General features: G+C 41.7%; 1 protein-coding gene across 2 annotated transcripts in view; it reads right to left on the bottom strand.

The window, feature by feature from the left end:
- mapk8ip1b (mitogen-activated protein kinase 8 interacting protein 1b) overlaps positions 1–22803 on the bottom strand; it is a 48312-nt gene that overhangs the window by 19888 nt on the left and 5621 nt on the right. The window contains exons 1-2 of one of the 2 annotated variants that reach the window (XM_085772369.1): positions 19724–20290; positions 10572–10683 (exon numbers count right to left, since the gene is read on the bottom strand). In XM_085772369.1, coding sequence (XP_085628495.1) covers positions 10572–10683; positions 19724–19779 — 168 coding nt within the window. In that variant the 5' untranslated portion in view covers positions 19780–20290. Of the gene's footprint in view, positions 1–10571; positions 10684–19723; positions 20291–22803 lie in introns of those variants that run through there. The other variant, XM_085772361.1, reaches the window with a different exon arrangement.

The following is a 22803-nucleotide window of genomic DNA, read 5'->3' as shown; positions in this document are numbered from 1 at the left end:
ACTTTGACCTAAAAAGCCCATAAACCTGAAACTCATCAGTGTGAATTTTGTGTCATGTGACATTTTAAGAGGCTTTCACTTTCAGATGGATCATTCTTGAATAATTTCAGCAATTTTACATACAAATCAAGCAATGGTAGAGAATAGACTGAACTAATGGCATAATTATCAAACAATCCCCCTGAAATATGTCATTATATCTATTCACGCACCAAAACTCTCTTGCCTTACGTAGAAAGTAAGATGAAACGTCATAATGAACCAGCACCCACTTGGGAGATCAATTAGCAAAGATACTGGAAAGCAGAACACAGCAGTCCTGAGTCAGTGATGATCAGTTATCGATTTGTCAGTCAGAAAACCAATGCGCTCCTTTAAGAGCTGTTTCAGAGCTGACCCAGAAACGGGAGGACAACAAAGCAAGAGTTGTGTAAACACTCTGCCACCATGAAAACCACATTCACCACAGTCTGGACCGTTTCAGCAGAGAAGATGGCTGAGGTAATCTTAACTTCTTCAGCATTTCAACCAACATGAACAACATGTATATCCTACCTAACAATCATTTGCATGCATGTTTATGTAAACATGCAAAGTAGTAGTTTAGTGAATGACTGTATTATGAAGATTATTATAAGCATTTGCCTTTGTAATTGGAGCAGAATTTGTATTAATGTGTGTGTGCAGCTGGCAACAGAAAGCTAACTCGCAGTGGGTGAATGGAATAGAGGTTAATCCAATTCCATCGGCTACGTGTTGCCTTCAAGCACATTTGTATGCAGCAAGAATACCGATCACAGATAAACTGATTTCTACCCCCACCTCAAGAGAGGAAGAGGCCTGTGTGTATTTAAAAAAGGGGTTGCTGTAATGGTTTGCTAAAAAGCCAGATACATTTAAATTCAAATTAAAATGGAAAGTGTATGTGAAGCTGAATATTTATTCAGGAAACCCATCATTGTAAGTCCGCATTTTTTCACACTTTCCGCATTTCAGATGTTTCTCTAAATGTTGACGAGAAATTCTGCACTGTGTTAATGATGCATTCATTACACACGCACATACATTGTGCACCACTGAAAATGCCTCCACATTTAAATAATGAAAGCTGAAGACAAACTTTAGGGTTTGTTTTTTTTTCTTTAAAGACCTTGTGGAAAAATCCACCCATCCATCTATCTATCTATCCATCCATCTTTTGTTTGTCTTCCCGTTCATCTGTTCATCCTATAAAGTTCCTATAAAACCCCAAAGGAAATGCTCCTGTCATCTAGTTCCTCCTCCTCCTGTATTTTCAGCTCAGCCACATCAGACCACTACCTGTCACAGTCGAGACAATAACTCTCCGACTATCATTTTTCTCTTCCTTCGCCTTCCTCAATTTATCTTTCTGCTTGCTAAAGTTCTACAGTCTGTAATGCAGCTAGGTTTCTATTCTTCCTGTCAGGATTTATGACCTTAAATTACAACTGGCCCCTTTAAGAGAGCCCTGGCTGTTGTTGCTAGGAGACAAGGGGCTCAGTGACGATGAGGAGGCTGAGGAAAATGCCGCTGCCCTGAAGATGCTGTGATGCTCCTCTCTCTATAGTCCAATCAGAGCAGCCCAGTGCAGGGGAATCACTGAGACAACAGGTCAAACACACCAACACCACGTCAGAAGACATAAAGCTGAGATGTGGGGTAGATCTTTTCCAAACAGGACGTTGGATTCGTTCAATAGACGATGGAATGTCTGAATCAAAGCTACTGGTGCTTATGACGGGATCTGAGCCTTTTTTCTTATAAATGCAGTTCCCTTCAGCTCTATTCCACTTGATTCAGCTCATTTTATTGGCTTCCCAGCTGACAAACAGCAGTCTCCTCAGCCATGTTTCTAGTCAGCAGCAGATAGCACTGTTTAATTGTTTGCCAACATATAACATGGCATGATAATTTTGGATATAGCCTATTTTGTTTTTGAAATGTGTTACAGCTTCAAAGTGGCCCCCCAAAACAAATGTGCAGCTTCTATTGATGCATCCAGAAGAAAACATAGATAATGACACTGATCGTACTGCTGATTATTGCCAGTAAACATGGCATTTACGTGTATGAGCAGTGCACGAATATTAGCAAACGGCTGAGTATCAGTGAACATACTGTTAATGACATGTGATTCCCTAAACAGGAGCGGAGCCTCTCATCTCTCTGTTTGTGTTGATGAAGCAGGTTTCTCTCTGCTGTTACCATGCGTGCATGAGATGACGTGAGCAGTATCCATGGGGGCAGTGCATGTGTGTGTATGCATGTGCGTGTTGGCGTGTGTAGTATGCACCGACACTGCATTTATTTTCAGCTCTGACACGTGCAATAGGTGAGAGAAACACTGTTGCCATGGAAATAGACCTCTTTCTCCTCTTGTAAGTGTTTTGCTGGACTCTCTCTCTCTCGCTCTGTTTCTCTCCCTCTCTCTCTTTCACCATATATCTCACTCTCCCTTCCTCTCTGCATTAATGAAATCTGTTGTTACTTAAGTGTTTGGAATAAGATAATCAATCCTCCTTATTGACACAAAGGTTTGAATGCAATGTTACTAAAGCTAAATGAAGTGGGCCTACATCAGAAATATATAATACATAAAGGTTTTACATGAACAATTCACTTTGAATTAATAAAGCCACATAAGCCATAGACGTTAGAATTTAAGATTTATCAAATGTAATAAAGCTCCATATTTTTTGGCTTAAGTTTCTCAAAGTTTCAGAATTATATTATTATTATTATTAAGAAAATAATTTTAAAAATGTACAAGACATACTGTATAAATTTAGGGAAATAATACAGTTGGTAAAGTGGAGATTGCATAAGGCTGATGTGTTTATGGTGAATTACGTATAAGTCACAGGACTGAGTGATGGTCTATATGTGATGTCATGTGATGTGTTTGATGTCTACAACTACTACCACTTTAGGGCATTGTGAGTTTGAAGTAGAGCGATGTAAACAAAGACAGTAACATATTTGTTAAGCTGATCTTTCCTCTGTCCAACACACTGACAACAGAGGGCAGCCGAGACAGAGTAACACGCCTTGTATCTTATCTTTGTGTGGACGTTGTATTGTGGTCCATTTCAGCAGTCACTTAAATGTAATTGCTTGTTCTATCTGACCTCAACCTGACACATGAGTTTTTTTTCCCCGACCATCCACCCACAACAAATGACTGCTAATCAAATCCATTTACTCCTGCACACATGCATGGAAGCACTCTCGTCTCTTCAACACACACACACACACAGTGGTTGCGATAATGCATTTTGTCGTTTCATGTCTCCGAGGAACACCAAATCTTCTTTATGTCTCATTCTGGATTTGAGCTGCTCTACACAACATTAATGCTTCATGACTACAGCCATTCACACACTAATTCAGTTGGAAGTCATACTTTTCTCTCTTTGTTTTAAGGGTTAGGGTTTTCGCCCAAAAAATGTTTCTCAGTTGCCGTGTTTATAAACCCAGCATAGGTATGTATATGACTATATCTCTACCGCGTGTCCACTGCTGACTAAAAACAGACCAATAAGCAGCAGCTTTGTTTGAAAGCCCAATTTTGAAACAAGACCAAATTCCTGTTTTCCAACCTCCTGCCTCATTTTGTAAATAAGGTTTTCAGGAAGTCTTAAACCATAATAATAAAAAAAGCCTTAATAGTAACACCACCAACAACAATGTGCACATGTGAATGAATCCTGCTTACGGGCTCTCACATGAACGAAAACACCCAAAACTGCTTAACTTAACACTTCCTGTAGGAAACTACCACCTACCAGAACTTTTTATAGCTACAAACTAAATTTAGAAGCACCTCTGTTTGAAATGCAGGTTATGGTTCTATACAGTAGTTACATTCCTGTACTTAAACAACATTTAAACCTGGCAGTTCCCTGGTCTTTGTCAGAGCTCCCTTGGGCACAGGGATTTTCATTTTCTGGGAGGCAGCAGCTATAAAAGATGAGTCCTCAGTCTTCACTGCTGAGGAAACAGATGCGCCTGAAGGGCAAACAGAACAAGAATCTAGAAAGAAGACCGCTGCAGAATCTAAATGTTGTCCATCTATAAATATGGTTTTGGTTTGTGAGCCCGGGAGAAGACACATTATTTTTTATGGCAGTGAAGAGCAGGAAAATAAACCTTAACCCTGTTTCAGTGGTGAAGAGGTGAAAATCTAAACATTACATTACTGTAGTGTTTATGTTCAGTGTCAAATATTGTAGAACAGAACATGGATTAATCTTAATGCTAATTTGATTGCAACTGTTTGATCTGTATTGGCATTCTCAAATAGATGTGCACCGGTTGAGACATGCTCTCTGACCCCTCCCTTTAAACCCCCTACACACACACACACACACACACACACACACACACACATAGTCGCTATCCCCCGTCCCCTCCCTCTCCTGCTGGGACAGACACCACGCCTGTCTGGGATGTGTGATGCTGCTTCCCTGTGACTGTCCATTATTGATGAGACAAGATGCATCCTGAAGCCCCCCTGGGATAATGAGCTCACTGATGTGGTCATCGCTCTGTGTGTGTACATACTGTGAAGGCTCCACAGTGCACAGCCCCTTCCTCTCCTGACGTTCTACAGCTGCACCACCTCCTTATACATTTTTAAACAGGCCGGGCCTGTGTCGAACACTGGCCACATGGAAATAGATAGCAGAGGCATACTGTACAGTAAAGCTGCATCTCTGAGATCTGTGATGACAACTGATATACTGTATTAGAATACCAGTGCATTGGACCTAGCTGACTCATTCTCAGTCCATCTATGAATCTTGAATATACAATACATATCATATAAAAATAACATTACAGAGCCACAGAACTAACCTGTTGTTAGAGCTAAAATGTGTTAGCATCCCATCCCAGATTGGAGTTGTTTGTGTCCACCTGATGGACATAAGTCCTTTTTTTAACTGTACATGTTCCACTTACTTCACCAACTAGTTAACTAGTGATACACTGTTTGTTCATCATTTGGTGCAGAGCTCGGAGCCAACAGAAGATTTATCATCGTCTTTGCACACTTCATTTTAATGTGAATGAATGATAATAGCAGCAATTAAAAATTAACCACTGTGATGTAATTTCTTTCTTCTGGCTTCTGTCTTTTCCTCAAGCTCCTCCATCTAGAGTGTATTAGAATGTGAGTATTATGGTATTTGCTTCAGCTTAATGTCAAGCAGTTTCAGAGAAGTATACATGCAGATCAAGCACAACACCAAAGGTTAAACCCCCCCCCCCAGATACATGACACATGTTACAGACTAGCAAATGAATATGAGGATTTTTCCTGTTGTCACTTGTCACATCTGGGGTGTTTTGATTCTGCCGCAGATGACAAACATATAGTGCATTACTGTATCAATAAACTATCTGTAATGACAGGATAAGACAAAGGAAGGTAAGACTAGATTTTTTTTTGTAATTGAAGATCCAAGCAAAATTTAGGTCAGCATTGTCTCCTGTTTACAGATGCTAGATCAAGTCTCATTTAAAAGTTAACAAGGAAAATCCATTGTCTCACATTGTACCTTCATTACTTAGCAGGGCATATCTAACTCTATCAGTGGTCTCTGTAAGTTCTGCTTTCCCCAGCTGTTAGAGTACCAATATGCCAAAAGCAAGCGGGTTACTAGATAATTATGACTCCATTATTTATCTTGCAGGCCGCACACACGCCTCTAATCACCTTCATGATATCGAGGATGTTCCCAGAGACCCAGCTAAGAGTTTCCATCATCCACCTGCTGATTCTACATAATCCCAGAGGGGAGTATGACTTCTCCACTGGCTGATGTGCAGTGCTGCCAAGTCAGTGCCTACAGCCTAGTCAATCACTAGAATAGCAGCCTAATTTCTAAAGTAGGTTAATATACTGTAGGGCTGGCAGTGGCAACATGACTTCGATCAATCAATTTCAATTCAATCAATACTATGATTAAACTTTTACCCTGATGATGACAACGACGACTGATGGATGATAACAAGAGGGAAATGAAGAGTCTCTCTTTCTTGAGCCATACTGAGCAATGTGATTGGGTTGATGTGTTCACCTTTTGGTCACTATATATTTTACATTAACCACTGTCTGTTAGCTGTGACTGATCAGAGCCCAGTCAGTAGTCGAGTGTCTGTGTCATCATTTGGAACACGTCTCCGTTTCTACCTGACCACACAAGTTTTAAAACTAAATTGAGGAAAAAAACAAACAAATCTGTTTTTTAATGATCTTAAAGGCAAACTATGCAAGTGTGGTCGCATTTCAGCTGTTGCTGACTCTCCTCCTGACCATCTGCATTTGGAGCACTGCGTCGGAGACCCTGACCTTCCACGGTTGGTTTTCGGCCAAGAGACGTTATGTGGAAGGCAGAGAGCCTCCATTCTCCCTCGTAACAAGTTCCAAGTCATTTATTTAACCATCACAATTACTCCGAAGCTATTTAATTAAGGTAAACATGTAGCATAGTTAATTAAAAATCCTGCATAGTTCCTCTTTAAATGTAGAAAAAGTTTCAGAATGAACAATTTACATGAACAAAAACCTACTTGTATGGTTGCAAACTGAGGCACCGTCTTGGTGCTTAGTATTCCTATCACCAGGAAGTGGTGTTTTTATTTTTAATGGGACAGTTGATGAACACACACAATGCTGAAAGTATTAATAGAATTAACTGATGTGAGCAACATTAAAGGACAATTCTGGGCAAATTTAACCTGTGGCTGTTAGTTTCCTAATATTTTAAAGGGATAGTAGCATTTTTTTTAAAGTGGGGTTGTATGATCTACAAATAGCCCCTAAGTACTTAAATTGCAGTAGAAGACTCTCTGCACTCCTCCCGTTAGCAACGCCAGCCCATAGCCCTGCCCAGAGATTTACAGCATACAGTGTTGTGAACAGACCCAAAGAAACAAACTATTTCCGCGTCCTAAAAGAGGTTTTACCTGGAAAAAAATACACAGTTCCATTGTTCGCTATAACATAATTTTTTCCAGCCCTTCAAAGTGCAGGAAAAACACTGTTTTTATTTGGACCTAACCAACTCATGTATCCCTCTCTGCCCAAGGTTAGCGCCCACCAATCAGCAGGTGGTTAGGTCCAAATAAAAACTGCGTTTTTCCTGCACTTTGAGGGGCTGGAAAAAATTATATTATAGCGAACAATGGAACTGTGTATTTTTTTTCAGGTAAAACCTCTTTTGGGCTGCGAAAATAGGGAATTTCTTTGGGTCTGTTCACAACACTGTATGTTGTAAATCTCTGGGCAGGGCTATGGGCTGGCGTTGCTAACGGGAGGAGTGCAGATAGTCTTCTACTGCAATTTAAGTACTTAGGGGCTATTTGTAGATCATACAACCCCACTTTAAAAAAAATGCTACTATCCCTTTAAGTCTAAAAGAAGGAATCTGAAGATTTTCTTTTTAATGTCTCCTGTTGTGCAGTAGTTCTGTCTGTCCCTGCATCGTCACAGCAGCGTATAATGGGAGCAGACCGATCTTACACTGTTTAGGCTGTTTACATTCTCAAAACCGCAATTTTTTTCCACAGACAACGTCAGATGGCTATTCAAAACACACACCGAGGGGTTTGTTTACTTCAAGAAAGCCGACATGTTTGTACACAAATCTGTAATACAAAGTCTCGTGCATGCTGACGGCCTGGCACCTCTGGTCTTTAGAATAATTAAATACACTTAAAACGATGATCACTATAAAATTCATCATAGCATGCATTAAAAGTATTTTCTACAGCGTTAGACTGAATATTTAGCTTTTCACTCATCCGGGCAGATCTGAGCTTTTGAAGACTTTCATCATTTTAGCTTTGACTGAAAATGAATTGGAATAGAAAAAAAGTTCAAACTTCAACTCCTCTTGTGGCTGCTGTTGAAATCCTGGTGTTGTGCTTCTTCCTTACCAATCAACACACCTCTAAAGCCGAGTGCATCACCTACTGCTGCTTAATGCTTGTCTTTTACTGCTGATAGTAAAAGACAAAGTAAATACATTTATGAATCCTGTTTTTTCTGTTAGTGTAGCAATTTCGTTTTATACCTTTTGTCCAAATCTTGTTTACGGTAGCCGATTGTCTGTGTCTCTGTAATTTGTCTGATTTGTTTGAGCACCATTTTGGATTCTGATCTCTCCGAGTCCCCTACAACAGGATGAGTCATCAGTGTCCACACACATACGGATACACACACACACACACACACACACACACACACACACACACACACACACACACACACACACACACACACACACCTCCAGCAGAGAGACTTCACATCCAATAATCTGGGCCATAATTAACTCCCTGGAAGAAGTAAAGAGAGAGAACTTGCTTTTTACCCTAAAAATATTCGCACCACTCCTTAATATCGCAGCAATTTTTTTTATTTGTCAGGTCACTAAAAGAATCAAATACGATTCACACAAATCTCTCATCTTCCCCCATAAGTGACACTGAAAAGATCCCCTCTACCGTCCTGTTGCCTTGGTTACGGTAGTGAAGCTGGATGCAGGAGGAGGTGATAATGGTACTGCTGCCGGAGAGATCTGACAGAATGATAAATTTACCTCCGCTTATGTTCTCCCTCTGTACCTCATCATCAAATCTCTCTCTCTCTCTCTCATAGTTGCATCTCATACTTGCTCTCATTTATATTCATATTAATGACCTACTCATTTCTATGCCAATAAAACTTGAGAAAACCAGGGTGCTCGTGGGAACATGGTGTTTCCGCCGCAAAGTTTTGGGGGGCTTCAAACAAACAGTAAACAGCTCAGAGTGGATTATTTAGATATCCAGGATGAAGCAGGGCAATCACATGCAATCAGACTGAAGTTCTTCTTCTTTTTGTTTTTTTGTTTTTAATACAGAGCGTCTGTTCGGGCCTCTCTGCCTCTGGCCTCTTTCCCCTACTGGCAGGAAGCTGAATGCAGCAGCTGTTCAGGACAAAACGCCACTGAGAGGAGAGTCCAACTCCTCGCTGAGCTCGGGTGTGGACACCGCGTCACCGAAAGATGGCGGCATGTGATCCAAAATTTGTTAAAGGAATAGTTCAACATTTTGGCAAACTGGCCCATTGTCATGATCCGTATAGTTTTAGCAGTAATTGTCGGTGCAAGCTATTTTTAGAACGGCGGAGCAGAGCCGCGAGCTGCTCAGAGCTACGTTACGGAGGCTAATGGGATTTCTTGGTTTCCCTCATCAAACTCATCAAATACACAATCCAACAACTCCAAAACGCTCTGGTGGACAAGTTGTGACCTGCACATTCGCCACGCTATGAGATAATAATAGAACGTTACGAGACAGAGTTACAATCATGATGCATAACATCAGTTATGAATGTATGAATCCCATGTAGAATGAATAAATGGACATTTTTGTATACCTCCTTTTTTAAAGCCCTAACAGCACATGTGAGTATGCCCTAGGGTTGTGCCGATTGGCGATCCAATCGTCTATCGGCGATTGGAAGGACGATCGGCGATGTTTTGTTTTCTTGCCGATTTTACACACACACATACTCGCTACTTTTTTATTGATCTAATGTGCAATCTGTTTGTTTTGTTTTAATGAAGCCGCTTGGCTTGCTGCTTCCAACTATACTCTGTCAAATGACAGTGTTTCACCAATCAAATGCAGCCACTGCCGACGTCCAATCAGACGGAGCCAGGTAGTCATATGACCGCACACAACATCTCTGTGGTAAACAGGGTGGCCACTCCGCCTCAAATTTGAGGAAACACGTTTAGCTGGTGTTGTGGCTGTGACTAGGCTGCTATGCTAGGCTGCCGACGCCAGCCCTGTATGCCACAGCCCGACGACGTGTTCACTGATATGCCACAAATAAATTACGTCCGACATGAATAGATTTTTCGGCTTTCGGCAACGCAATAGCGTTCCGTTCATTGATCATAGCGCTCTTTCTCCGTTATTAGCCCTCACACACACACACACACACAGAGAGAAGTGCGCATGCATGACAGCAGGGCACGGTAAAAGCGATACTCATACGCCGCCGCCGGCGATAGATAGGTCTATCGGCGATCTCCAGGGAGGGCGATTGGGACGATCTGAGAATGTCAAAATCGCCCAACACTAGTATGCCCTCCACTTTTAAGGATGTGACATCACAGGTGATATTAGATCTAAGAGTGTGAAGTATTATGAAGAATAGCCAAGATGACATCAGTAACACCAGTTGAAAAGAAAGTAGAGCATGCAGACATTGTACTAGTGTGAAATTAGCCTCTTGCTGAACTCTGAACAATGCTAGTTTGGCCCACAGGTAATTTTATGAAGCTGCCAGATTAAAATGAATTTCTTTGTTACCTTGCAGCTGGGGAAGAAGCAGTGGGAGATGAATCACTAACTCCATAACAGAACAACTGCTGACTGAATTAATCCTCACAGAGATACATCAGGTTGAGTTACGAGACAGTTTAAAAAGGAGGATGACTCCGTTTTCTGCTGATAAACTTAGCTCATGTAGTGCAGGGCAGGCAGCTTACCTTAATATCTGGCCCATTACAGTTGAGACTCATCCCGCACTCATCTGTGATCTCTGTAATCTCCGACAGGTCGTCATCTTCAAACTCATCCAGGCTGATGTCATGGGTCAACCTGGTTGAAGGGGAGGATTAGGGTTAGAAAGGGAAGAAGGGGGTGAAGAAAAAAAATCAATGTTAATCCTTCAGCACTCATCCGCAGCCAGAGAACATCTAAAAATCTCTCGCTGACCGAATTTATCTGTCCAAAGGGGGGAGGGAGGGAACTGACCAAAAATCCAAGCCCAGTGACCCACATGAACACGGGTCATGAGCTCTGGTCATAACTGTCAACATGAAACAGCTTGTAAAAAAGAGTGCATTTGATATTGTTCATTGGTGTCATTTAAAATAAAGACTGTATTTGACCTTAATAACAGATCACAAACTCAGATTCTGTCCCAAAACAATATCTTAAATCTGCATCAGACAAAAATCTGAGCCATGATTCGCTAAAAACCTGAGCAACACAGACATGAAAACAGCACTGGTAATAGAAGAACATCAATCTGCTGAGAAAAAGGAAAAAAGAAAGCTCCTCAGCTAATAACTGTCAGTGCATGCACTTGATGAACTAACTTTGAGTTAAATTAAATTTTCCAAAATATAAGGAAACACCATGCTTTAAAAATGTTGCAAAGCAACATATTTTAAATCCAGGTGTATCTGAAGTAGATTTACTTACTTATGTGCTACAGTACAGATTATTATTTTGCATAAATCTCAGCAAAGGAGGGGATTTGTCTAATAATATAATATAGAAAAATCGTATCTGTACAGAAAATGCGATTAAACACAGTCTGGCATTTCCAAGAAAGTTAAGATTCTCTTGAAGCACAGGAGATGAGAAAATTGCCACCGGCTGCACATTCACATCACAAGCAGGAGGAACCAGTGTCACATTGATGGTCAGTGACTGGTGGTGGGGGGAGGATGAGACTGTCCTTTTGGCTGCTGGTGAAGCATTAACAGCACGGATAAAGCTACACACCATCACTGATGGGGAGACAGTGTTAGTGGAGTGGAAGGGGAGGGAATCGTCACAGACGGCAGCTGAGGCTGTGAGCTCACTGTGAGCCCTGGGAGCAGACTGAACTAATCCTAACTTGATGACAGAAGCGAAAAGTCTCTGGAGTTATGTTCCCAGAGATACACAGAGATACAGAGAAACACAGATTAACATATTCATCTGTGCCCTGTTACAGGAACAGAAACAGTCACAAACAACAGTATGAGAAGATATTCAATCTATAATTCAACAAGACAAAAAGCCTCATTGACTCCCTGCAGAGGCCATAATGTTCATTCAGAATATAATTCATTGAATAAATAAAGAAACACAATGTTGCTTCTTCAGCTCTGTAGTATGGGCTAGTAAGAGGGTTTAGTTGTATGCAGGAATGTACTGATTATAACTTTGGGCATGATTTGGTTATTTGTTGGTAGCTGCATATGTTCAGGTTCTTCACCACAGCAGAACAAACCTTTCAAATAAAAAAAATATCTTACATATATCACTATATAATAACTCACTGTCCATGTGAATACTCCATCTGAACTAAGCAACAAGTGTGACTGGTTGTGACACAATTTGTAACAAGAAGACAGCACTGTGGGTGATGAATAACAGCGGGCCGACATATTTGGAGGAAATTTCAAAGTGACAAAAGAGTAATACAACTTCCTATCAGGACTTTCACAATAAATTCAGAGCAGAAACTGAATGCCGATTGTGGTTTAACTCCAAACATTGCCATATGATATTTTGGCCAGATTGCCCACTGCTACATACAACTACAAATGACACTGTGGTAAAAAATCCTTTGAATCGGTTTGTATCCAAATATACAAATGAAACATATTTATTTTGCTGGGAAAAGCCTCCTCCTGCAGCAACATAGGACATCACTCCATTCTCATAGGGAAGTGTACTGTCCTTCTGTCTCTAGCAGGATTCAATTAGCTCCCAGTAAACAATGCTTCTGTTTTCCCCCATCTGTAATTATGTCCGCCTCTTATCTCCTTACCCAGCAGCCTCCTGGGCGTAACAGACAGAGACAGAGCAGGAAAATGTTATTAGAGGGAGGAAAGAGAGGATGACAGCGATCACAAGGAGCATGGCAACGAGCTGTCAGGGAGACCTGGTGAACCTGGAGAGCTGCGATCCCCCTGTTGCTGCATGATGCTAATGTCATTTCTGGCTACATCGACAGTACAGCTGTCTCCTCCTGCACAGCTGCGACCGACTTTAGCCGTCACGTGTCGGAGAATGGGCACTGGAGTTAAATAGCCTGGGAAGAAGCATCTGTTTACCTCCATAATGAGGCCCTGAAGGAGGCGGGAGAAAAGAGGCCGATGGATGGAGAGGAAGAGAGAGAGAGAAATAGAGAAAGATGAAGACTGAATGGATCCAGAAATCTTTTGGTAGAGAGTAATGGATCTCAGATTGGAATAAATGTATGCCTGACATGGAGGAGGGGACAGAAGGAGAACGTGACATTAAGTAATCACCCAATAGAATACAGTTGCCTACCATCATTAGGCAAATCCTCCCTCTGGTGAAACTGCAGTATCAGTAACAGTTTAGCTTTGATTGATTGATTTGATTTTATCTTTCATCCAGGGCTGACTCTGAAACGAAATCCAAATGCAAAGTGATGCAACAGTTTACTGGCAAGGTTGAAACATTTTCCTATGCCCTTGCTACTTTAATTAACTCAAAGCTGACTTTGGAAAGTTGGGATAAGGCTTGTGCCATTTTCTTTTTCGATTAGGCTAATTCATTTCTCAGTTAATGTCCTAAATAAGACTATCCACAGGTTTGGCAGTTTATTCCTCAGTGCCTTAGTGTTTCACTGTTTCACTCACATTTAATATAGGCTAGGCTACATCATTGAGGCAGAGTTTTGCACTGTCTGCACTGGTAGTTTAACTGTTGCTTATGTGGGATCAGTCCCACCTAGTTTTTGTTTACAAATAATAATGTATTCACTCCGTCCTCAGGGCAAATTTGAAGCTGCATTAACAGAAGGTGACGGAAATTAGCCAGGCTAGCTGCTTAGCATGCTAACTTCATGAGATGATGTCTTATTGGAGACAGTTGATGAGTAAATGAATTAAGATTAAGGCTGATCTCACAACATTAATTCTTCTGGACAGATAAATAATAGCTTTTGATAATGCTTGCTATGCAGCAATAGCAAAACAAATAGCTCATTGAGCGCTGCAATGGTTGTGTTGACTACAGTGGCTAACATGTTAGCAAACAATTGCCCACTGACTCTGAAATAGGCTAGCCTATGTGTTTAACAGTGGCTGCTGGTCTTTCAAAGAGGGGAAGCTAATTTCCGGCCTCTGTTTTATTCATACCCCCCACCACTACCACCACCACCACCTACTAGCCTACGGTATGATCTAACAAAACTGTATTCAACTAGAACAAAGAAATGTGAGAATCATGTTAAACAAGGAAATGCTATAAATGTGTTTGTGGCGTATTATGTACAATGGGAATAAGCTAGACCAAGCAACAACCAAGAAATGAACTGCAGCTCGTCTCTCGACTTCATTTGCAAAATCCGCAAGGAGACTCAACTCGAAAATGCTCCGCTGCCTGTGTATGTTTCAATAGCTCAGATCAAAAGGGGATTCAGCCTTTAGTCAGATCCTCCAATCACCATGCAGAAGTCCAGGCCACTGCTCCATTCACTCCTAGAGACGCTGAGCATCCATAGGAGGGACAACACATTCATACAATGAAGTCCATGGACAAGAAGAAGATTGTGTCAGTCGACCAGGAGCTGATTATGAACAAACTCATCTAAAATCTGAACGTGTTCTAATGCATTTTTAGTCAATGAAACTCAACATTTATTTTGGCATTGAAGGGGAAGCAGAGCTTCCCTTGCAGTCTTACAGCAATCTTCCGTTGTGTCTTACTATACTGTGCAGAATATGGTCAAAATGAATTAGGCTATACAAAAAATCAAAATACAACTCAACAGCAGTAAAACCAAAACAAGAAGCAACAAGTTGATTCATCCTGCAACATACAGAATATAGCTTGGTGCATGCTATAATGTGTTAAGCATTGCAATTGGTGTTGTGTCTACTGTATATGAGTAAAGAGTCGGCATGTCCCATCAAACATGAGCAGCACTGACAACAACATGTTGCTTAAGGTGCCATCTGAACCTTTTTCTGCTTTACAATAACAAAAACTGTAAGCTTATCAGTTCTCTACAAACATTTTATCACAGACAGATGCAAGGCACAAAATCAATTTGCTCTCAAGTGTCCCCTTGTTGCATCAGTTACAGGAAGGAGGGGGAGGAGGAGGAGAAGAGAAACTGCAAACAACATGCATGGAGCAGAACTATAAGTAGCCTAATGTTACTTTGACTATGAATTAAATGGTGGACTTACAAGGACAGAAATAGGATGGGAGCTTAGAGGACAGGGTGTCATGACTGTAGATCAATCCTGAGCAAAGTGCAAATTGAGGCAGTGGGCAGTTAGAGGATGGGGCGAGTCATGGGGGCAATAATGAAGGAAGGGGAGGGGAGAGAAAATTAAGTGCTGGGAGATAAACCACCTGGACAGGACAGGGTGACCCCTTTGCTGCAGTGCATTGTGGGTAAGGGGGGACGTAGACACAAGAGAAAACCAACAGAGTGTGGAGCATAGAGCAAATTACATTGTCACACATCAAAGCTCAGACATCACAGGGTAACATGGAAGCGCGCACAATGTAGACTAGAGCACCAGCACTCGTCATTATCAAACAGGCCACACAGTCACAGTCACATCAGAGCTGCAGTGAGAAAACCTCCTGTCACTATCTTTTTCTTTTTGTTTAACTGATTGACATAAATGATTAGAGGATTATTCCTTCAGAGGATTTTTTAAATTCGAACAAAAGCAGACAAATTTTGCTTCTGACAGCATCATTATCTGTCATCAAGTGGCAAATTCAGGCAGCACACACCGTTGTCAGTGTTTAAGGGCCATCCAGTCAGTTGTCGCTTCCAACATTAAATTAAATTGTCAAGCATGTAAACAGTAACACAACATGGTTCCCAAATGTCCTCACATCAGGGACATTTCCGGTGAGCTTTTGTTCCTGTTGCATCCATTAGAGTTTGAAACCCATGACCTGTGCAGTCACACTGTATAATTATGTCATTAGAGAGAATTTCTAATGTCACCCCTGGAAACCCCTCAAGGACCTATAGTATGGGGGTCGCTTGACCCCACTTTGAGTATGCTTTTCGAAATTTGTCAGCAGGATGAGCTATAACAGTTTTCAGATATGCAAATCTATTAAAGCTACGGATGAATCCCTAGTAAACTTAGAGCTGTAACAATTAGGCCACTAGATTGATATACAGGAAAAATAGCAACAGCACTGATAATCAGTTAATCCTTTTCTTAATATTCAAGAAATGTTTTGAAGAATTCCACTGTTTCTAGTTTTGTAAATGAATATGTGTTGTTATTTTCCCCCATTCTTCTAATGCCAAACTGAAGATCCTGGAAGATGTCACTTGACATTTAACAGACCAAACCTTGAATCAAGCCAAAGTGACAGTAATCAGCCAACTAATCCATAATGAAAATAATCATTGGAGAGCAGATACGCAGAGCTCGCTGGAGGAGAACACCTGATCAGCACTTTCTGGTGGTAGAGAGATGCTTTGGTGGATCACACCTGTGTTCAGGAGTGTCCACACCACCGCTCAGAGTCTCAGGGAAATAAACAGCCTCAGGTATGGCACCGTCCAAAGTGTGAAGATAACCTTCACACTCACTTCTACAATGAGCTTTAATACATGTTCCCTCTCCTAGTACACAGTAAAGATAAAGACAGGAAATGTGGAAATGAAGAGAAGGGGGTGACATTAAACAAAGCTTCACTGCAGGCACTCTGACCCAAATCTCTCACACTTTTGAATAAACCTATAATCAAAGCACATTTATATGCAGAAAAAATAAATCTTAAAGAAACATTGACAACAATAACCAAGAAAATGTCAAACCCTAAATATCCTCATTAGTATTCTCTGGGTTTGTTTTCCCCACAACATCTCCCTCGCACACTCACAACCCCCCTAGTGATCGATGCAGGCTGACGCAGCAGACTGGCTCAGCTGTCCAGGTCAGAGATGCCCATGATACAGCTACTGTGTCATCATAACTGAAAGTGAGATGCAGCAAATCACTGACTGTAGTAACAACAGGCTGACACCAACATCATCACTGTGACACTGTCTCTCCACAGCACCCTGAGGACCGACCTGGCACCTGAAGGAAATTGTTTAGGGCCATATCAATACTCTGATGTTCAAGGTTGGCCTCTGAGAGTTATGGATAGTGGACAATTGTGAAATCTGTCTTCAACAAAATGCATTATTATACTATTATTTTTGCTCTGCAAACTGGCAAAGGTTTGGCTGGATGTGGATGCCAAGGAAAAAGACGCAATGATGTAGTATAAAGAGCAACTAAGTCCGTGTCAGGTGGAGGTTATGGTGGATGAACGGGTCAAAAAAACAACAACAAAAAAACAACATAGGAACATGACAAGAGAGTGGTGTTCCATTCCCATATGATACCAGCAGCAGTTGTTGCTGTTTCTACTCAACAAATGCCTTGGGTGGGCCATTTCAGGAGACACTCCTACATGTACAGTATAGGTCAAATTCAACGGCTGAAAAAAATTAGGGATGGCCAAATTGATCAGATGAGTTTCATTCAAATATGTAATTGGTAGATTGGGATTGGGATTTGTGCTTCTAATCACCTTCGGACTGATGACCTGCGGTTAATGCCCTGGTGTCTGTGGCTGAGAGAGGCAGTGTGTGCTGTGCAGTGTAGTTCCACCTCCCACCTTGCTATATGTGTGTCCAAGCCAGACAGGCCGTCAAAACAAAACATCACGTTGGTACTTTTACAGAGTGTGTGAGATGAATATAACGCACGCTGCCTACAACGCAAAATGCAATCCATATCGGTCGTGGATCGGCTGATCTCTATCGTCTTGAGACTCTGTTACGGTGTTGTTGACCGGTGCTCGTGGAAAAAAAATGTGATCTGTGCGTCGTGTCAGCGCTGACTTTAACAAAATCTTTTTTTAAAAACCATACAGTAAACAGGTTCTTCTTGCCTCAGCGGATAAAACATCAAACAAGCCACATATGATGACAGGACAGATGCTCTGTGTTACTGTCGTCAGCTGCTGTTGCACAGGAAATACACAGTGGCTTCAAGGTGTCCTGTTTTCTGTCTGTTGAAAACACGAATACCTCTGATATACTGCAGCTTATACCTCTCTAAAGGTTTTGGCAAAGGTTTACACTCTATGCACGTGAGTAAATTACGTAAAAATCACAGCTCAATCAAGACTGAAGGCTCTGCAGATCCACATTAAGAAATACTGTGGCTCTGTGAGAGACACCAGCTGGAAATCTAATTCAACTGGGAAGACCACCAACATCCTGTGAAATATCAGTTCATTTCCACGGGATGTCAGAGTCTCGTTAGTTAATTTTACGTCTAATGTGCCTAAAGCCACTAGTTCATCCCTCCAGGGGCTGTTTTAATATTTCATGTTCTATTCACAGATTTTGATCCCATTCTCAGGATGTATGATCCTTCTACCACTGTTCCAGTATTAATGCCAGTAATGTGCCTTTTTTTTTTATAGGGCTCTGTGATCAGCTAATGACGTTAGCCCCTACTTCCTGTATAAAATGGGGGTAGAATCTTCCAAAAACATTACGTGACATTGTGTCCACAGTAAAAAAAAAAAAAAAAAAGATATCAAAGGGCGACAGCACTGCAGGATCAATGTTTCAGTTTGTTCCATAAGGATTTGGGATAAACAGCTACGTTATTCCGACAGCGGGAGGGTGACAGGGCAGCGCACTGGAGTGTTTGTGTCTCTTCAGTCTGCCACTCTGCTTGTGTTAATGAAGGACAGCATGACCTCGCGCTCAGGCCATGATGGGCCCGGCCAGCTCATTAGTCTTTATCTGGAACCAGCTATGACCCTGATACCTACAGCACTGAATGTGAGTACAGCTTCATTTGCAAATACCAACTGCGTTTTTTGTTCACAAATAGAAGCTGAGGTCAAAGATTACATATCTACATGTCAGAGATTTTTTTTAAAGGAAAATAGTTTATCCTGATATTTACAAGGAAGTGGTGGCCCTGCAGATTCAGGGCACATTTTTGTAGTTTACTGTGGTATAAAGGGTCATGGCATGGTGATGACAGACAACCATAATCCTGTGTTAGAAATTGTGGAGAAGATGCAAATACGTTGCTAATTATAGAGCAAGAATCACCTCTAGTAAAAAAAATCGAGGACAAAAAACACAAAAATGTGAAACTGAATCTGACCTCCATCCAAACATATATATCATCTATCAATTGCAATGTTTGCTAATGCATCAGCAGGAGCAGGACAACCATAGGACTAGCATCTATGTTGTGCTGTTATGACTCAATCCCCTCAATCTCCATGCATGTCAAGCCCAGCCTTTAGTCGTCCCAGCGGATGCCGGTATACCCTCTCCTGGGTGTTTTTGCCCCATCTCTCCCTAATAATTCACACGTTTATGCTCCTGCTGAGAGATTACAAGGATGCACGCTGTCTGTCATTCATCAGCTTCGCCCTCCTGCAAGGACAGGAGCAGGACAAGGATCAAGATGAGGACCGTCCCATCCAATTCACAGCCAGATTTTTTAAAAGAGAGTGAGAGAGAGAGAAAAAAAACTCCCTCTATCATCCACTGTATGAAAACAAACTCCAAAATCCATACAGTGCGTATAAACATACACAAACCAACATAAAGTGGTCCTATTTTTGGTCAACATAAACCTGCAACCTCTGCTGCACGCTCTACTTCTCCTCTATAAGACACAAACATACACACAGCCATATGCATTCACTCCTCTTCAAGGACATGCCTGTCCTGAGCTTGGAGACGCGAGCAGACGACATATAGCGAAGGAAAACGGCATGTTAGCTGTTACACTCTCACAAGGTCACACACAGCCGTGTTGCTGCATGCCAGTAAAAGAAGAGGAAAATGAGAGAGATGCCCTACCATTTCTCCCACTGGTCCTCCATCCAACCCTCTTCTCCTTCCCCTCCCGAGTCCATACTGTAAGTGAGGAGGGCATCCACAGCCGAGAGGAGAGGATAGGAGGAGGAGGAGGAGGAGGAGGAGGAGGAAGAGAAGGAGCAAGGGGGTTAGAAAGTGAAGGAGGGAGGGAGGGAGGGAGGGAGGAGCAAGCAGGAAGAGAGCCGAAGGAGGGAGGAGGGGTGCAGCTCGTCGGGGTCGATGAGAGAGGCGTCCGATTCAGAGCTGCTGTTGCTGCTGTTGCTGCTGTTACCGCTCATCCGGAGGGAAGAGAGATAGAGGGGGGGAATTATTTAAAGCAGAGGAGCTGAGGCTGCCAGAGAGAGGAGTATAGTGTTATATAATCTACTCCTTTCTCTCTCTGTCCCTCCGTCTGATGTTTACTCTGTCCTATGTGCATCAGATTTACTATACGCCACTGAAGGGAACTGCTGGTGTTAGCAGAACATCCAATGCCACGGCACGGCAAGCCCAAGCAGGAGAAACATCAGAACAAGAGGACACTCCTTTCTCTCTCTCTGCAAAACATCAGTGCCCTCAATTATTCATGAGGCCCATTGATCTTCATTTTCCCTTCTCATATTCTCCCTCCATTCACCCTCTTAAAGGAAAATTCCAGTCAACTGCAACATATTTTTGCAATTTTTGCTCCATTCTCTATAAGTTAAGAGAGTGTTCTGACATTTCTGAAGGTCTAGCAAGACAAGAAGCATGGCAGCAAATAAAACAAAACCCAATGACAAGAAAGTTTGTTTACAAGACAACAAATTATCCTGATTATTATGTTATAGCTCTGGCCTAAACAGCTGTAAAAGCTGATGTTCATATTGTAATAAATGAGAGAGATACTTCCTGTGTTTGTCTTTGCATGATCAGAAAGATGGTTAAGCTTTCCTCCCAAAATCAACATGTGTGTTGAATGGTGCACACTCCAACACGTGTGCAGTGAATTGTTCCATCCATTAACACCTGATAACCACGCTGACTTTAAAAACATCCTCCTTTACCTCACTGGTTAAAGCGCACTGTGTAGTAGGCAGTAACACTGTGTATAAGAGCAAAGTGCTAATTTAAACCCCCAAAAGGTTTCAGTAAACATATGATGCAAGCAGGGGTGTAGATCCGATGCCAGGATTGGGGGGGACATCTTTCGCCTCCCACCGACCCTCCCAGATCCCCAATTCTTCTCACCATCTTCCTTTTCCCCCAGTGTATGGAACTTTATGCACGATTAATTGATATGGATGAATATCAAAATATGAAGCCATAAAATTGAGGGGGTTGTTTTTTTAAAGCCTGCTGATGTCATCAGCGTCTGTGTAAGAAACTACCCGTTCATCTGCATCGTAGTGGAGGAGACCAGAGGTGGGATGTGGAGTCAGAAATATTTTTGTCAAACATTATTCGTTCCACCATTTCAATAATTTATTTTTAGATGTGAAGAATGTGAAGTCTGAAAATACATTTGTTAAATTTTGAATAGTTTGGGGTATTTTTATTGGGGGGGACAATTCATGTTTTTCAGAAATTGGGGGGGACATGTCCCCCCCGTCCCCCCCGGGATCTGCACCCATGGATGCAAGTTCACACAGTTAGCAGCAGTTCACCTCTGCTAATGTAGCTGGGGGAGATGATACGCTAACGACATGAACACAGCCACTGGGATTTAAACAGAGTATTAAAGCTGCACTAATTAAGATTTGTATGCATAAAAAAGAAAGGTTGAAAGACCACTACAGTATGTGTTGTGGAAATGGTCACTTACTATCAGTCAACTCGACCTCCTTGGGAGTCTCCGATCGTACGAAATGAAATTCCTGAACGGCATATACCACCTAACTGACCACCGCAATAATAACCCTATACTCTAATGCTTGTCTTTAGAGCAACCTCTGGGAATTAATCCATCTACATAAACTCAATCATAAAGGCAAAGGCTCCCTCTAAGCCACTGCATTCGACAATGGAGGTGATCTCCATTTGCTCTGACAAAAGAGGTAAAAGGCAAAATGCTCATGTCAACTGTGTAATTTGCCCTACATAAAGTAAATTAGTATTTTAGTATAAAATAATTAGTCACACTTCTGTATAATGTCCTGTAGTATCTACACCAAGATCTCCTTCAGCACTGAAGCTTTGCTCCTCACTTGGAAACCACTGTGGAAAAAGAATCTAGCAAATGAGTGTAAATGTAAACTCATCAGAACCGCACAATGGAGCGTTTCAGCATCTTTTCAGTATATCTTTGGATTTTCAAGCCTGCAACTGCACTCTCATTAACCTTGTTTCCAGAAGCAGCAGCAGCAGTTTTGAGCAAACAAGCTCTGATAATCCCACTATGTGCTGCCCTCCAACCTCCACCATATGGAAGACACACTAAGTTGGTAACTAGCTGGTACAGAGTGAATCGTTTAGCAGCTTAAGGGGGCAGATACGTCTGCAGCAGGTGGGGAAGATCAAACCAGTGCTAAAAAAAACAACAACAACAAAAAAACAAGAAAAGGATACTGGATTTTCATTCATTAGGCACAATAAAAAAAAATAATTTGTTGATGTAGATTGGTCTGTGCATGTAAACAGACAATTAACTGCTTCTGGGTAAGCTAGATCATCTTCACACCATGCTGATTTATTACATGCCATCATCTTGCTAAATTCTTCTGACCCCTATACTGACCAGTACTTACAAATGAGAGAAGGAACATTTCTTCCTCAGCTTTACAGAAGCATCCGTTTCAATTTAATGCAGGTGGACAGGTAATAATAGAAGTTGTACCAAACTTCAGCTGTTTATGTATGAAGGTCAGAGATACCAAGTCCTTGTTCTGCTCTCTGAACCAGCAGCATGCAGCCATATGGACATACAGCACAGCATGGCCTTGGCAACTGGCCAGAACCTATGGAGCCCACACACACACACACACACACACACACACACACACACACTGGGCCATAAGAGAGGCTGCACACACGTGACATCACAATGTAGAAAAATGAAAATACTCTGCAGGCTGAAGGAACAAGATGAAAAATAAAATAAAACA

Source organism: Trachurus japonicus, chromosome 3, assembly GCF_045865225.1.
Source record: "Trachurus japonicus isolate A0001 chromosome 3, Traja_1.0".
NCBI classification, from domain to species: Eukaryota; Metazoa; Chordata; class Actinopteri; order Carangiformes; family Carangidae; genus Trachurus; species Trachurus japonicus.
This window is presented reverse-complemented; position numbering and strand designations above follow the sequence as displayed.